Source organism: Thunnus albacares, chromosome 1, assembly GCF_914725855.1.
Source record: "Thunnus albacares chromosome 1, fThuAlb1.1, whole genome shotgun sequence".
Taxonomy (NCBI): Eukaryota; Metazoa; Chordata; class Actinopteri; order Scombriformes; family Scombridae; genus Thunnus; species Thunnus albacares.
Window position 1 is genome coordinate 21,980,473 of NC_058106.1, and position 17,056 is coordinate 21,997,528.

At 38.9% G+C, this 17,056-nt stretch overlaps 2 protein-coding genes across 9 annotated transcripts; one reads left to right on the forward strand and one right to left on the reverse strand.

The window, feature by feature from the left end:
• Window positions 1–444: 444 nt before the first annotated feature.
• On the forward strand, window positions 445–5,755 carry arntl1b (aryl hydrocarbon receptor nuclear translocator-like 1b). The gene is made up of 11 exons (XM_044357678.1): window positions 445–577; window positions 664–746; window positions 2,328–2,420; window positions 2,577–2,694; window positions 3,173–3,322; window positions 3,430–3,676; window positions 3,828–3,934; window positions 4,199–4,349; window positions 4,757–4,836; window positions 4,936–5,044; window positions 5,503–5,755. Exons 1-11 carry the CDS (start codon window positions 460–462, stop codon window positions 5,753–5,755), a joined length of 1,509 nt encoding a protein of 502 aa, XP_044213613.1. The 5' UTR covers window positions 445–459.
• Window positions 5,756–6,282: 527 nt separating this feature from the next.
• On the reverse strand, window positions 6,283–15,157 carry btbd10b (BTB (POZ) domain containing 10b). Of its 8 annotated transcripts, none has more exons than XM_044349720.1 (9): window positions 14,958–15,157; window positions 14,344–14,491; window positions 10,976–11,169; window positions 10,181–10,496; window positions 9,887–9,989; window positions 9,016–9,136; window positions 8,321–8,518; window positions 8,108–8,218; window positions 6,283–7,370 (listed from the first exon to the last, which is right to left on the reverse strand). In XM_044349720.1, the coding sequence occupies exons 2-9, from the start codon at window positions 14,442–14,444 to the stop codon at window positions 7,039–7,041; spliced, it is 1,476 nt and encodes a 491-aa protein (XP_044205655.1). In that variant the 5' UTR covers window positions 14,445–14,491; window positions 14,958–15,157; the 3' UTR covers window positions 6,283–7,038. The 8 variants fall into 8 exon arrangements, with proteins under 8 accessions (XP_044205655.1, XP_044205637.1, XP_044205665.1 ...); XM_044349702.1 differs by having other exon boundaries at window positions 10,976–11,172; XM_044349730.1 differs by having other exon boundaries at window positions 14,896–14,967.
• Between the last annotated feature and the right edge of the window lie 1,899 nt (window positions 15,158–17,056).

Sequence of the window (17,056 nt, forward strand, 5' to 3'; positions counted from 1 at the left end):
CTATGTTGAGTCTTTCTTAAAGGAAAATGTAGATATATGCAAGGAGAAAAAAACATTTTTGTGGGGTAAAATATGTGTTAAATATCAGAGTACTATACATACTATGTTTTTGTTCTTTGTGAAAAATAAGATAAAGTGATGGACTGTTGGACACTATCAGCCCAAATGTATTAAAGAGGATAGCATTTGGTCATAGACATTGCAACCCAGATCCATCCCTCTTGCGGATCTGAACTGAGCGTCAGAAAAGTGTCTTTTAAAATCAACCATAACATGCTCTATGTTTTTGCACAGGAACTGTGGTGACCAGCAAGGCCATGATAAGAATGCCAGGTATCCCCAGCTGCTTTTCTTTTCACATGTACAATGATAGTTTGGAAACAAGATTGGAAATGATCTCTTTATTGTTTGTGTTACAGGGAGGCTCATAGTCAGACAGAGAAGAGACGCAGGGATAAGATGAACAGCTTCATAGATGAGTTGGCATCATTAGTGCCTACATGCAACACTAAAACCTGCAAACTGGACAAACTATCAGTCTTGCGTATGGCGGTCCAACACATGAAGACTTTACAAAGTGAGAGAAATCATTTTTTTTACAGGCACTGATCGAAGTTGATTCATATTTAAAGAGCTGATTGATATTTTCTCTCTAAAAAACAGGTTCTACTGCCAAATTTTACACAGAAATTAACCACAAACCTGCGTTCTTCTCCAATGAGGAGCTAAAACACTTAATACAAAGGGTAGGTCTACCATTGTAGATTTCAAAATGAAAACTGTATGCATGGTATTGCTGAGAGTGCAAAGTGTTAACACTTTTACTGTATTCATCAATTTATGCATGGAAGTAAACATCCACTTTAGTGCCAACTACAAGAGCAGATTGCATTCTTAAGTTTTGAAAAAAAACCCAACAGCCTACATCTCCTTCGTAATTTGAGTCGCTTCTATTTGAGTTGAGATTATAGGACACAAAACCTCTCCCTGATTTGCCTCTCTTGATAAATAATGCCCACTTATTGTTGCGTTGGTAGAAGCTGATTCGTGTAAACATATTATTTGCACAAAAGATCTTTCAAAACATTATGTTCTGTTTAGTCTTTTGTGGTGTGCAAGTGCATTAGATTTTATCTCAGTGCTGCTTTTGCCTGCTGATAACTGCTATGTCCGAACATTTAGAACGGGCGTGTGAGACTGGGACATCCTCACAGATACTGTTTGATATTGTGCTGTAACTTTTCCAGTCAGTTAATACAGTGCTGAACTGTGCTGTCAGTTGGGGCGACAAGCGCCACATTATTATTATTATTTGTGATGTATTCTTTCATGGTCAGAGTAATTTGAGGGTTAAATTTAGAGCCCTCATTGGACCGTGGCCAAGATGTGCATTGAAGCGGTTTGAAGGTCAGTAGGGAATAAGAATCAACACCTTTAAGCCTGAGTGTCTGAACCTGAGGTTGTGGTTTTCTCCCAGGAAGAAGGAGGATTAGTCGGTTAAGTTAAGGGAGGATCAGTTGTCCCAGATAGAGAAGTTAAAGGCCTAATTATTTTATTTTTCTCACTATGTTGTCAAATCTTCATCATTGTATTAAAAGTCATGGTGTAGGGGGTGACCTTTTTGTTCACAGTTGGATCACAGACCATAACTTTATAGTATTTTAGCAGTTTTGGAGGGTAAAAATGACAAGGATTGTGAGATTACAGCTAGTTAAAGGCTCATTTTATCTAACTGTGGAGGTAAAGCAAGGTCTCAATTTACCACTCAGCCTCTTATACAACTCATATTTAGCCATGAACTTTGTGTACAAACTGAAAGTTTAAGATTGCAGATGGGAGGTCCTCACAGATTTGGAAAGACTGCAGTATAGATCCAATGTGCGTTCACACCACGGGAGAGCCAGCTAAAGTGTTTTTGCTGCCTGTGAGGACACTTTCCTTTGGAAGTGCTCCAGGCCACACTGCCAGAGAGGACACCAGTGGGAGACTCGAGAAAATGCTGAAGGGATTACTTCCCTGCTGGCTTGGAAATCCAGGGTGATCTCTTTGAGAAGGACTTGAAGGAAATTTCAAAGGAAAATGGCCTCTGCAGCACTATGTTGCCCCTGTTGCCACTGCAACTGAAACCTGAAAATAAATTGATTAGAGGTTATAGTGTATACACAAGAATACAGTCTAGTTTTGTGCAACTATAAACCTAGGGTCAGCTCTGACTGCGTGGTTTTCAGATTTGGTAATTTTTTAGATCTTATAACCTGTAATATTCCCTGTGAAAACCCTCTTGGCCTTGATCTGTTCTCTGTCTGACCCTCATCTGCTCTTTGCAGGCAGCTGACGGCTTTCTGTTCGTCGCTGACTGTGATCGAGGGAAAATACTGTTTGTTTCTGAATCAGTGGACAATATCCTGAATTATAGCCAGGTAAGTGCTGTTTGGAAGTTTTGTAATGTTACAAAGTTAAAACCTGGTTCTGTTCTTTACTTCAGTAAACCACATATGACTTTACAAGAATACATTTTCTAACTGATTGGTATAATGTGGTCATGTATAATAACAACTCCTGCCTTTTCTCTCCAGAATGACCTGATTGGCCAGAGCCTGTTTGATTACCTGCATCCTAAAGACATTGCAAAAGTCAAGGAGCAACTGTCCTCAGCTGATACCGTACCAAGAGAGAGATGCATCAACGCAAAAAGTAATCCTCAGTGGTTGCTTCGTATGGCTGCGTGCATGCAGGCTCAACCAAAGACATGTCTAACATAGAAATGGTGGTGAATATTTAAGTTTCACATAGATTCCAAATAATCTAATCCAATACAATAAGATAATCAATAAAGTTTAAATGGCAATATTGTATCTTTTTGAAGTCTTAAGTATAAGTACTGTATATAATTTCACCACTTCATAATCTTAAATACTTCTGCTTTGTTACACAGTAATGATCCTATCCTCAAAATATTTAATAGCTACCCAACAATGAAAAACAATATTCAGTGTAAATTATTTCTATATCTATTTTAAACACAATACTGCAACCCCCATATCACCTCAGTTTTTGTCTTTTTGCCTACATTTTGGTACTGGAATGTACTTTATTTGTATCATGTAAGTTCAATAAAATTACACAAGTTATTATCTACATCGTTACCTTTATCTAAATGATTTTGTTACAGGCAGTCTTTCTGTGAAAACTGACATCAATCCATGTTCTTTGAGACTTTGTTCTGGGGTGAGGCGCTCATTTTTCTGCAGGATGAAGTGCAACCGACCCCTATTAAATACGGATGATGAGGACTTTTCCTCCACCTGTGTGAAAACAAACGGTAGCATCACTTACACAGAATCTGCAGCTTCCCTTCAACTAGTATAGTGTGTTGTGCCATTTAATTAAATTCTGATGCTTCTCATCACATTTTTCCTTCCTACACAGCAGAGCGTAAGGGCTTCTGCACCATTCACAGCACTGGCTACTTAAAAAGCTGGTCTCCCGCTGAGGTGGATTTGGATGAAAATAACGAGCTTGACAGTGACGGATGTAACTCCAGCTGTCTGGTGGCTGTTGGTCGGCTGCATCCACACGCTGTTTTTCAGCCAATGCAGAGTGAGGTCAAGGTCAAGCCGATGGAGTTTGTTTCACGTCATGCTATTGACGGGAAGTTTGTCTTTGTAGATCAAAGGTGAGACATTTAATATATATTGAACACCACATTAGAAATGTGAAATACTTCTTATCAGTCAAGTTTCAGATATTGCTTATTGTGCTTAAATTTTACTCTCCAATATCACCAAAATATATTAAAAGAAGGAACATTTTTTGTTCTTTTTAAGGGCCACTGCTATTTTGGCTTATCTCCCTCAAGAGCTGCTGGGAACTTCATTTTATGAATACTTTCACGAAGATGATATTGCTCATTTAGCAGAATGTCACTGGCAAGGTAAGCATCTCCCAACGTTATATTAACATGATGGTATTACAAATATCTACAGCTCTCCACAACCAAAGATTACTGTGCACGCGCTGTGATTTTTAAAGTGCTCTGGTGGAATTACAGTGCTTTGCAGCAGTCATCTCTGTAGTACAATAGAAACTGCATTGGTTTATGTGAAAAGAAATACAGATAGTCATGTAGTTCATCTTATCTGTTGAACAGTACATCCATTACATGTCCTTGTCCTCCTCTGTCGCTGTCTGCTCTAAGTGCTGCAGATGAGAAAGAGGATCAATACGAACTGCTACAAGTTGAAAATAAAAGACGGCTCATTTATCACACTTAGAAGCCACTGGTTCAGTTTCTTGAATCCATGGACGAAAGAGGTGGAATACATTGTCTCTACCAATACTGTAGTCACGTAAGTGCAGCTGTCTTAATCTACAAGATCTTTTCTTTATTGGCTTTTTCTTGTTATATTTTTAAGTGTGTTTAATGTGTTTTCTTTTTCCATTACCATTCCTGCACAGGGTTAAATTAGAGTAATATTATTTCATATGATGTTATATGTTTTATATGTATTTTTACAGATGTTTTTGTTGTTTGAAATAAATAAATAATAACATGATCAGTCCCAATCATCCCGACAGGCCTGAATAGGAATCAAGGTTTTGCTTTTAGTGGCTGCCGGCTGAATAGATGCAGGATATCTGCAAAGATACTGTCTGACTGCTGTAGGTTAAGCTGTTGAGTAAAATATTTGATCGGTGAAATGATGAGTGGTCGTGCCTCTTTTCTCATTCTTTCACTTCTTTATTTACAAATCAGTCCTGCCGGTTACGGAGCTGAGAACAGCTACCATCAGCCTGCTTCCTCCCCACAGAAGAGCATCACTGTACGAACGCCAGGTGACAGTGACACAGTCCTATCCTTTGCTATCTGTGTTTAATCTCAACCATCAAAGCAAAACATCACATAACACATTTTACTGCTTCTACTTGTTGCAGATGCAGGAGAGCCTGACCTCCACACAGTGCCTGGAATTGCTGATGGTGTGAGGGAAAGCACTGGGAAGACTGGGCGAATGATTGCAGAAGAACTGTTGAGGATCCAGAGGTACAACTATCTGCCAACACATTTTTTACGATTTTAAATGATAAATAAATCAAGTATTGATGTAAATTTTCAAGATTTTAAAATGTTGGGCAGGGGGTCATATTTTGGAAACTTTTAGTCTCTTTACGTTCAATGTTAAATGACTTTGAATTCATACTGGTTTACTGGGTAGCCCCCAGAGTTGAAGCTTCTACGTAACTACAGTAAGAGTTTCACTTCATCATATTAACACGTCATCATTCACCACCTCTTGGCACTTGTGATACATCTTGTATCACATGAAACTAAATGCATGCCTTACATGGCCTAATAATTCAGCAAAATGAACGAAACGTTAGAAATAAAACATTTGAAGATACTGTAGATTTGTTTAATTGATGACTCTAAAACCTTAAAAATATTATTTGTTTACCTGCACCTGATGAAAGGGTGGACATCTCCACTGTGATCTCAAACAGCCACAGAGTATCTGAGGCCTCTGCAACTCTGGAAAATCTGGTGGCAAAAGGGACGGAGAGGGAAAGAGACGAGCCAGCAAGAGACTATTCAACTGCACCGGATGTTAAAACATCAAAGGAGGATGTTTTTGGAGCGCTGGGGGCTGCAGAAGAGGCTCAGTCTACAGGACAGACTGAGGGAGGTCGAGATCTACTAGAAGCTGATGTTATAGATTATGTAGCCTGCATGTCTGCCAGCGTTTTATCATCATAGATAATATGACAGAGGACACCTGCAGCAAAGGACGACGCCCCAGAGAGAAGGAAATTAAAATGTAAATGTTTAAATCAGTGATGATCATTTCTGTATTTAAATAATTATGTAATAATAATAATATCAAGCTACATTAACAGACATTTTGAGCATTGTATTGTGTTGCTGTACTGTCAAGCCCATTACAAATACAAAAAGTTAAATCTCATCACTGTTGACTCACTTCTTCAGTCCCTCAGGGGTCAATTTTAACACATATGGACTTCAGTGACCTGCTCCCGCTGCTACTGTCAGCGATCAATCCTGTAAACAAGTTTTTACTGAAACAGGGATCCAGAGGCATAATTTTTTACAATTTTAAATGATAATAAATCAGGTATTAATGTATATTTAAAGATTTTATATGTTTAGGACACTAAGTGTTGGACATGGGGTCATATTTGGGAGAATTCTGGTCTTACTTATTACTTTCATCGAGTCTGTCTGACTGAAACAGGCTTTACAATCAAGAATTCAATATACAAACGTTATTTTGATGTCTTTATTTCATGATTTTAACTTTTATTCTTAAACAACAATTTCAAGCTTTGCACAAAAAGATTCTGACCACAACAGCCTGTGCTCTGCTTAATATCTTGGTTGCGGGAGGAGCGTAACATCACATATCAGATCCAGCCAATGACTACATACCCCGTTACAAGATTCAAAGACATCTGAGAGGAGTTCACCTGGAGATCATGACACTGAGTGGTGGTAACTGAATTTTTTTTTTTTTTTTTTTTTTTTTGCATGACCAGGAAGTCATATTCTCTCCATGGTATGTCTTGTACTCTCCCTCCAAAGCACATTTAGTAGTTAGGCTTCCCAAGAAAATCAAAATCATCATCAGTGAAATAAAACCAGTGAGAAAACAGTGACACTACAAGAGTGCTCAGCCAAAACCATCAAATTAAGGTACAACAACATTGTAAATAATAATGTTAATAATAATAATAATAATTATAATAATAAGTGTTTTGCTGAATTTATTCCAAACAGAAAAATAAATTCCTTTGGTCAAGTAAAAAACAAATGAAAATAACTGAATACTTCCTTCCACCAGTCGTATGTCCGTCGTGTTTCTTTTTCTACAGTCAACCAGGTTCTTGAGGCTCTAAGGCTGCAAAGGAGGTGTCAAGGCAATATGGTTATGGTGCCCCTGGCGCTCCATGCTGCAGCATGCTGGGAGAGGGACTGGAGGAATAGGAGAGGGGCAGAGGCATTGAGAGAGGACCAGTGTGTCCTCAGACAGCAGGTGAAGGTGCATCAGCGTCAGGCTCGTTACTGTAGTTGTTGCTGTAGTGATTCCCACTAGGTGGGTGGTTAGGTAGGATGTCCAGTTCATCCACTTGGGGGCCAGGGTGCATCACCACCAGCTGGTCCTGGGGGATGTCCGCTGCTGCTGCCGCCAGGTTAGTGATGGACTTGGACTTGACACACTGGAAGTCCACATGGCGGCTTTTACCCTCTTCCTTTTCCCAGGACATGCGGATGAAGGGCCTCTGGACGTAGTTGTAAATGACCTCTGGACGACCTCCTGGTCTTTTCTTGACTTTCTCTTTATATGTAGGATAACCTACCGAAGGATAAATGATTAGTTAAACAGTTAAAACATTTTGTTTACCAAAAATACACCAAAACCTCAATAAAGGGACGACTCTTATTGAGTGAAGAGCAGAAGTCACTTACTGCACTGTAGGTGAAAACCCAATAAATATTAATGGTTGCAAAACTTTTCCCTGCCATTTATCCATATGTAACAGACACAGACAGGAGGCTCAACCAGACAAATGAGGTGGTAAAAAATGCCCATATTAAATTATTGTGATACATTAAACAAATGTTTTGTCCCTAGTTAACTCCAGTTAACTAACATGCTACAACCAATCGCACCATATGAAAATAATCCCTTCTGCTTGATAACAAGCCTCATACCTTTAGCCTTCTGTGTTATATCCATTATTGAAATTATTGTCCTCGGTCATCCACTATACTATTTGTTAGAATGATTCCTTCCGAATGCCTTTTATTTGTTTGAGTTGGGCACTTTCAACAAACCTTACTTTCTGGATGATGGTTGTCTGATGAAAAGCCTTGCTGGACAGAATAAGCACTACTGTCAGTGCAGCTCATACATAATGCACCTGCTATGAGTTATAATGCTTGTGTTTGTTTCTTTTCTGTCTCCAAAAATTTTGCTGCTGGCATCTCAAACTCTGTTTTGTCTGAAAAAAATGTAAATTTCAACAGAGGCCGTCTCCGCTGACAAGAGATTAAAGACATCATTATTTATCTTTGTAAAGTTCAACTTACCTTCAATACCCAGTCGTATTTTCTTTAATCCCCTCTCCTTTAAAACTGATTTGGCAACATCTCGGTTCTCAATATACTTGAAAAATCTGTACAGTTTTGTGCTGTAAATGACTGCAAAGAGAAAAGCCAAAAACAACATTCGCGATCACATATTTATCTTTTGAATAAGCACAAACCAGACTGTCTCCATATTCTGTATTAGTGTGTACTCACTCTGTGAGTACTCTTCTCCCATTTGTGGCGGATATTCTTCATCCCAGTCTACCACATCATCATCAGTAAGGACTACAATGTGACATTCTCTCTCTCCACTCTGGGCACTGGCCACCATCAAAGGCAGAACCATTTCTTCCAGGTAAAACTCAAACTGTCGCCGAGCTCCATCATTGGACAGCTCATGCATCAGGGCACCTGATAACAAAAAGATTGACAATATTATTGAGAAGATGTGAACCAGTTCATAACAGCACTGTTATTTGTTTAGCATCAACAGCATCAAAAAACAGACAAAACATGATGCAAAAACATGAGGAACTGCCATGGTTATACTTGGTGGGCTCCCTCTTTTGAAAAACCCCCATCCCTGTTTGGTATCCCTCATTTGCTCTTTTATTTTGTCAATGGCTTATTAGTTGATTTAATTTTGTGCTGTGTAAAACCTTCAGTGGGTCCTGCTGCCCCTTAGAGGCCATAAATGAACACTTTGGAAAACATTTCTACCTACAATAAGCGGTGCTTGAGGATTTGTGATTGTATGCTTCATTAGCTGCCAGACATGTTTTGTGTTGTGCAAGGTTGTAGAGGGTGAATGTGACATGGCAGCCTGGTGCTTCTCTCTTGTTCACTCTGACTCACCCCGCCACCTTTAATCGCACTAACAGCTAAAACACCCCAGAGGAAATACTCACTAAGGTCTCTGCATTTGATGGTGCTGTAGTCAAAGGAGATGCATAGATAGTCACATGCCTCCCGCAACTCCGGGATGGAGATTCCATCAGGACAACGGATTATCCCAGATTTGTAGTAATCCTGTCAATTAGACAGAAATCATAAAGAAGACAGTCATTTCAAACACTGTGTCAATCTATTATCTCATAACATAAAACATACATTCAAAAATCAAGTGCATCCATAATGCAAGATTTGGAGCGCCGGTTAGGTTGCAGATCTGAAATGTAAGGTCAAAACCGTCATAAGATCAGCTGTATGTGCATGTCTATGTCAGGCACTAAATATCAAGCAATACAATGAAATGAAATGTACTGCATTTGTGTATTGGTAATATTGTACAGTAGTTGCTTGTTTTAGATTAGCAACATGGGCGGGAAACACGAATAGCTGGAATGATCATACAGGTTTAAAACACATCCTGTCTGTTAGAATAGTCCAGAGTTTAAATACTGTCGTATTGGATCAGGATGAACTGTTGGCTTGTTCACAACCTGTCTGACTGTACGTGTTTCTGTCCCATCATTGTCAACGATCAATCAATTTCTTACAGCAATGTTGCCGTGTTCCTAGGTCTCAGAAATAAGTTTGGCGAGTACTCGGTTATCATAACTAACAGAAAAGATGGCCAAAACTACAAAAATAGACCCAGGTTGTCATAAACCGGAATTATCATTTAACCATTTGTACTGTAACAAATCCCTGCCTCCATTTGCACATCGTAAGTCTGGAGGAAAAACGACCAACACTTTTGTAGCCCATGTGTTGATTTCATGAGCCAGTTAATACCAAGAAACCTATTAAAAGAGAGAAAGTCCGAGTGACACTGACCAGAATTGCTCGGAAAACCGTTGAGCTGATTCCCTCCGCCACCTCGTACTCCCCCTTCTCATTGGGTCGTGTGAAATTATGCTCTCTTCCTGATCCAAACATTCTGAAATAAAGCAGTTTTGGTTTATTCTTTGAATCACAGAAAATAAAAAAAGAAAATTTTAACATACATACATAAACACACACATTACAAGTATATATATGTAATTTATACATCACTAATTAGTAAAACACTTTAAATTATTGTAGCCATACTGAGTAAGGACAGAGACTGATGTTCAGTGTGTACTGTACCTGCCCAACATTGTATTGGGTTGTGCAGTGAAGATGGAAGGGTCTACTACGAAACGTGTGTTGTCAACGATCAGAGTGACTCTCTCTGAAGTTCTAATGTTTCGGTTGCCAACAGTGGCGCTCGCTCCTCCCTCCTTGGGATTCTCGTAAACAAAAACCATTTCTCCAACTCCCAAGCTTTTGAAGGTGCCTTCGGTACTGGACAGACTGCTGTTGCGACTGCTCACCACCCCGCTGCTGCTGGAGCCGCTGGGAGAGACTCTCTGAGGCCGAGGACTGCTGGGTCTCGATGATGGGCCACCATCTCGTTCACGGTCTACACACAGACAGGCAGAACAATGACTCGCAAAGGGCAGTGTTCAAAAAACATCTTATTAAAAACAAGCAATTACCTAATTATTGAATTTCTCATTTGGTTGCATGATTTGGAGGTTTTTGTATTTATGCAAAACTTCCTCCAGCAACCAGACTGGGTACCATCTTTGACCATCAAGTAAAGGCCAATTACTAGTAATATCCAATCTAAAAAAATTATACTGGAAAGAGCCCTAGTCAGAGTTTGAGTCCAAATATGTATCCAGAAAATTTAATTATAAGATGACTTAGTCCAAACAAAAAAACAGGTGGATTAATGCTGACTTGATCCATTCACAGCCAAAACCAGCAGAGATATAAACCACGTCTGAGCTGTAAGTTGATAAATACAGTCAGCTGTTCTCAGCAGTAGCTGCCAAGAGCTGTGGACCTCTAACATGACATCCATATAAGCCCTCTATTCTTTCCATGCATGCTCACCACTGTTGTGTTGGCGGGTGGGTGAGGTGACGTTGCGAATGCAGGGCGTGAGTTGGCCTTCTCTCTCATGTGAGGAGTCCCTGGAGCGATCGCTGGAGCGGCGGCGGTCACGTGAGCGGTCACAGCCCCCACTGGCACCATGCAGGCTCATCTTCCTCTGTTCTGCCTCCACTCGAGATGCGCGGGCCTGGTTGCTGCTTTTCAAGACAAAAGCATACTCAGCATTCCTTTCTCTTTCTCAAGGCTGCAGGATATTTTTATTTCATTGTTGTAGAGTTACTACAGCCCAGTTTACACCTGCTATTAACATGAGTCTAGGGAGATCCAATCACAAGTGGACAGTTCTAAGTATGTCTGTTCACATCTGGCATTAACATGCATCTCCACACACGTCTTGAATGACCACTTGTGATCAGATCTCACTTCCCCACTATATATGCAAATAAACATGTAGCTTACATCATTTCTGTTTGCAAAGACCTAAGTTGTTGTTGTTTTTAACTGGTGGGAGGACTGGGGGTCCGTGTACCCTCCGTCCAAAGCTGTGTTGAACTTGTTTGGTAACAGGGTAAACAAATATACAATGCATTGTGTGCCCATCCTATTGATTTGGTCTAGTGCCGCGTCTGAATAAATATATATATAACAAATACAGAGTTGTATGCAGTAATCTCCCCACAGCTGTGTCTTCCCCTTGAGAGACGCTGTGCGCATTTACGCACGAGGTACAGCAGCCTAACTTCATTGATTATATAAATCTCCTGACACACCAACAGGATTGGTCAGGATCTTATGTTAATTATTTTTCTGTGTTCTTCTACACCTCCAAAAGGTCAGCTGTTACATACACAAAGTCCAGGATCATACTATGAAATTGTTTGGAGTCAAGCAGCCGTCCTCCTATACAGACAAGCAAAAACAAAAATCAAGCTATTTTCTGGTTTTGGTTTCATTTCTAATCCAATTGCCGATTTGAAGAGGAAAACGGGTTAGGAGAACAAGATAAACAGAAAAAATGGGAAGCAGAAAAACAAAACAATGCATTTGTTTATCTTGTTATCAAACCAGTTGAACACAGCTTTGGACGGAGGGCTCTCAGATCGGGAGGCAGCGATGCAGTTCCTGCGCCTAGTCTGCCAGAAAATAGAGGATGTCAGTTGAGTTGGCAGTCCTTCAATGTGGCCCAGGACATATTGTGTTTACACAATATGTGGTCTCCAAATGTGGTCTGAGTGACTGGATCTCAATACATCCTCAATGCATCTTGGGTGCGTTCACACCTGATCACCTGAGACGCATATTAATGCCAGGTGTAAACAGGGCCTATGACTGGCAGGCACACTACTACTGTGCACCTGTTAACAAAATATAAAAAACAACTAGATCATGGGACTTCCCTTATACTTTAACAGGGCTGTCACACTTATTTTTATCATCTTGTTTACACAACTATTCCCAGGTAAAGGTAAATCATGCCAAACATTACATGATATACATTCACTCAAACAAGGTTACGTGAAAGGCCTTTAACAAGTATGCAACAGCCAGACCTAACACATGCTGTAAGGTTGTAATAAGAGTAGGCCACATGCACTAAAAATGTAGTCAAGTCATGTTGCCATCACATCTTTGACGTCATGTTTGACGTCTAATCAGACACATAAAACAAAATGAGAGACGCCTGAGCTTCAACACACTGCTTGTGAGTACAACTGCAGAAGGAAGTATCAGTAGACAAATGCAAAAATATCGCCAAACCACCAGAAGACATAGGTTAGAAACATAAATCTATTAAGATTAATTTCTGACTGATCAAATTAGTTTCAGTTATTCATTTCACAAAAGGGAGAAATTGAAGAATTGATGGGCACAGACGCAGGAGAATAACGTGTATTCAATACAAACCCACCCACTGACTACAGGTAAACATCACAGGTAAACTCCCCTTGGCCTGTGACCAAATACACCAGTCTCAGTTCTTTATGTTAACTCTATACTGTGATCCTCCCCACCTTTATATTGTTCCTTCAGCAGCAAAACACTACAGGAAAAGGACCTTGCAGGGTAAATTAGTACGGGATTATCACATTAGTTAAAGGGAGGGGAGAGAAATACCCCCCACAACCAAAATTAAACTTGGCACTCAGCAACTAGACTGAGATATTTTGTTATGATCATAGCTGGTTATGACTGACACAAGATGTCACGTGTATATGTGTATAAAAAAGTCTTGATACATTTTGATACACGTTGGTTCTTATTTGTAGACTAGATTACTGTGTTTTACGTAACAAACCTTCCTAATGCAGTAAATAAATACTCAGTTTGTGTTGCGGCCAGTTTGGAAAATGTTTCAATTTTCAGTTATACAGATATTATAACACTGGTATATGACTAGACATAATATGATATAACACATTTTTCAGAGACACAGTTGACAAATAATTTATAGATTAAAAAAAAAAGAAATAGATGCTTGATTTTGGCTAATACAGTGTATCAAATATACCAGATCATTTAAGGAACTTTATCACAAACATTGATAGCAACAATCCTGATCATTAAATATTATCATAGATATTTCTGTTAATTGATTTGCAACATTAACCACAGAGGGTTAATACAACCACTGAGATACAGGACTGCAACTAACGGTTATCATCCATTAATCTGTTGACTATTTCCTCAATTAATCGATTATGTCGATCCCTCTTTCCCAAAACCCAAGGTCTTCAAATGTCTTCATTTGTCCCCATCAACAGTCCACAACTCAAAATACTCAGTTTACTGTCATAGAAGACCAAAGAAACCAGAAACTATTCACATTTGAGAAGCTTAAACCAGATAATTTGGACATTTTTTCTTTAAAAAATTGCTCTGAATGAATTATCAACATAGTTAGCAATTAATTTAATAGTTGGCAACTAATTGATTAATTGTTGCAGCTCTAAACATTACCACCAAAGGCTTAATACAACCATTTAGATAGTTATCTTGGTACAAACTGTTTAGCAAAATCTTTGACCATCGACAAATATATATCATCTCACTGTATGTATTGTCATGTTGCCCAGCCTTTCCTTTGGACAATCAATCATGATGGTACTTTCTGAAGTTACTCTCTGATACCTACCCCTGCACAAGCCTTGCTGACTTCATACTACGATTTTATCAGATATGTCTATATTCTGATACGTTTGAAACCTAATTAATTGTACTTTTAATTCCACACTAACAGTTCACTTTTCTAGTAACACATGAGTAACTAATCTTAAATCCGGCTAAGTCCTGTCCTTCTCACAGGTGACACACTAAATTACTGCTCTGAAATTTTCCCAGGAGGTCTGACAGATCCTCAGCTGGCTCACCTCGAATGCTTGCAGAGTTTGCGAGGTCGGCTTGTTGCGTTTCGTTCCCAGTTTTCGGTGTCACTGGAGTTACTGTCATATGACTGCAGACGCGCTGCCATCACCCGTACAGGGGGGAGTCCGGTCTGGATCTTTCACCGTTCATAATCTGGTTAATGGCGAAATCAACAAGTCAGCTCGGTCCACTGATCAGCTCCCTAGCACACCACGGGCTAGCTGTTCTCAGTTCACAAACTAGCTTAGTGTGCCGTCGACTTGAACATAAACGAAGGCGGATGATCGCTGATGTCGTTAAATAGCTGAATGAATATTAAACATTTCAGTACACAATCTCGTCAACGCTTCTGTCAGACTGAACCAACCTACGATTTGCTGTGTTAGCATACCGACCTAGCTAACATTAGCTACCGTTGCTAGCGTTAGGTAGGTTACAACACCACTAACATAATATTTCGAGACTGTGGTGTGGCTAGTGGAGCTGTCCCGAAATAGAACTGACATAAAGACTTTCACATGCTATGCAGGTGTGGCTAAAATATAAAAAATAGCTACCAAGTTGGCTACGGTTTCCGCTGTAGTGTAATCCCAACAGCTCGTCGGTTCAAAACACTCACCCAGCTGACGTCCGACGTGACGACCGTTACTGGCTTGACGCACTGACGCACACAAAGCTACAAATTACAGCCGCTGCTAAACTACATAAACTTTGTCTGAAAAGTGAATTCAAAGTGAAAATTAGTTTAAAGGTGGTCGATCTGTTTTCAGCAGCTGGTTGAACGGTTTTGACTTTTTCCCAAAAAAGGGAATCGAGAGTTGACTCCAGCAAGTCTCGCGATATGTTGCGTCGACGATTTTTTTTTTTTTTTTTGCTCACTCATTCAAAAATGTAAGAACATACACAAGCACAAAGGAAAAAAACAAGATTTGAACAACACCTATATTACAATCGGCAAACAAACTTAATAACCACATTATAAGTTACATTTCTTTTCTTAACGTCTGTGAAAAATATGGAATCCAAATAGGGAAAAACCTAAAAATGTTTCTATTCAGGAAGGCATTTTCATCTTAACCCATATTATTATTATTATTATTTTTATTATTTTCTTTATGTTGTGTGTTCTATGTTATTAATGCCATATAAATTAAATGTATTATTATTATTATTATTATTATTATTATTATTATTATTATTATTATTATTATACATTATGTAGGCTAAAACAGAGTCACATAATTGCAGGTATTGTCAAAAAAAAAAAAAAAAAAAAAGCCAAAAAGCATCATCCTTGTGTTGAGAAGATGTTTTTCACAAAAAATATCAAAGACGAATTGAAACTGTTAGAGAAAAAAGTGCTGATAATTCTAGCTAGCTACTTTGGAATATGGTTTGATGATATTATGAGAGATTAACATGAAAAAAATCACACTTACCTGATTACAAATACAAATTAATTTGTAGGTCTATATCCCAATATCACATACACTATTACAATGGGCTTGACTACTGTCCAACTTAGCTCAAATCTTAAAAGAAAACGCCTTAAGAGTAGGAAAAAGACAGTTAATTAGTTAGTTAGTCTAACAGGGTTAGGTCTAATATCAAAGAAAGAGTTTCAGCCATTATAAATGACCCAGGAGAACTACTACAACAACTAAACACTGTGTGCCATCATCTAGGCATATCACACTAACATTAACTTCAAGTCAAGATAAAGAAAACAGCTGGCCTGAATTTACTAAACGCAAGGTGCACTAACATTTGCCTGCACTATAAACTTTGTTTAATCCCACCAAAATAAGTTTATGGGCACTTGTAGGACAGTGAGAATACATTGATATTAAGTGTAGAGAGCCAGCCTCCCTAACAGCACCTGAGAGGTTATTCAGAGAGAGGGAGGGCCGGAAAGAGAAAGCTGTACCACCTGCGTAGTATTTTGTCTTTATTTTTAGCATGGCAAGAAGGCCTTAACTAACTAGTAGGCTAAAAAGGTGCTTTATGTATTGCAGTAAGACAAAAAAAGTTCTGACTGAAGACACATATGTTAGAAGTTGACTGGGGAGCTTGTAGTCTTTGATGACTTAACTAGGAAGGCAGGTATTTATTCAATTAATTTCTTTCAGTATGGCACTGTCTGGTTTATCAAGCATTACTACATTCATTTTCTTGTAAATACAGCCAGGTGAAAAGGCAGCAGATTTGGTAAAGTGGAAGAAATGTTACAGATCAGTCAAAAGACTTTGCCTTTGTTATAACTACACTAAAGGAGAGATGGATTCAGATAAGGGATGTAATATGCTGAGATTCAAGTACTGAGTATTGAAGCAAGAGTTATAATTAGACATATAAAACTCTACAGTGCTTTGAAGCTAATAGGGAAGGACCACACAGACAGTTTTGATTTATGCTAAGAGTAAAACATAGTGCAGCATGTTTTATATGTGATGTACTGTAGAATATATTTGACAGAGACAAGTTTTGTAGAAAGAATTTAGTGACATTTGTGGTGGAAATCAAGAGCAGAAGGGAAGATGACAATTTGACTCATAATTTGCAAAGTACAAGCAAAAAAAGCAAGATGGATCTTGCCACAATCAAAACTATAGAATACAAACTATCATTCCTATATTCCCATTCCATTATCATGAAATGATGCCTATAATGCAGAAGTGAAACAATACATAAATGTAAGACTAGCTGTTTAGTTGGTCC

What these genes read in the sequence shown, in the direction of transcription:
- btbd10b (XM_044349702.1), bottom strand. Translation starts at nt 14,444, where the DNA reads ATGGCAGCGCGTCTGCAGTCATATGACAGTAACTCCAGTGACACCGAA. An exon ending in CACCCGCCAACACAACAGTG is followed by an intron (nt 10,497 to 10,975) that starts GTGAGCATGCAT and finishes GTCTGTGTGTAG; the next exon opens with ACCGTGAACGAGATGGTGGC. An exon ending in CATCAAATGCAGAGACCTTA is followed by an intron (nt 8,519 to 9,015) that starts GTGAGTATTTCC and finishes TTTTGTTATCAG; the next exon opens with GTGCCCTGATGCATGAGCTG.
- arntl1b (XM_044357678.1), top strand. Translation starts at nt 460, where the DNA reads ATGAACAGCTTCATAGATGAGTTGGCATCATTAGTGCCTACATGCAAC. An exon ending in ACACATGAAGACTTTACAAA is followed by an intron (nt 578 to 663) that starts GTGAGAGAAATC and finishes TCTAAAAAACAG; the next exon opens with GTTCTACTGCCAAATTTTAC. An exon ending in CACCTGTGTGAAAACAAACG is followed by an intron (nt 3,323 to 3,429) that starts GTAGCATCACTT and finishes CTTCCTACACAG; the next exon opens with CAGAGCGTAAGGGCTTCTGC.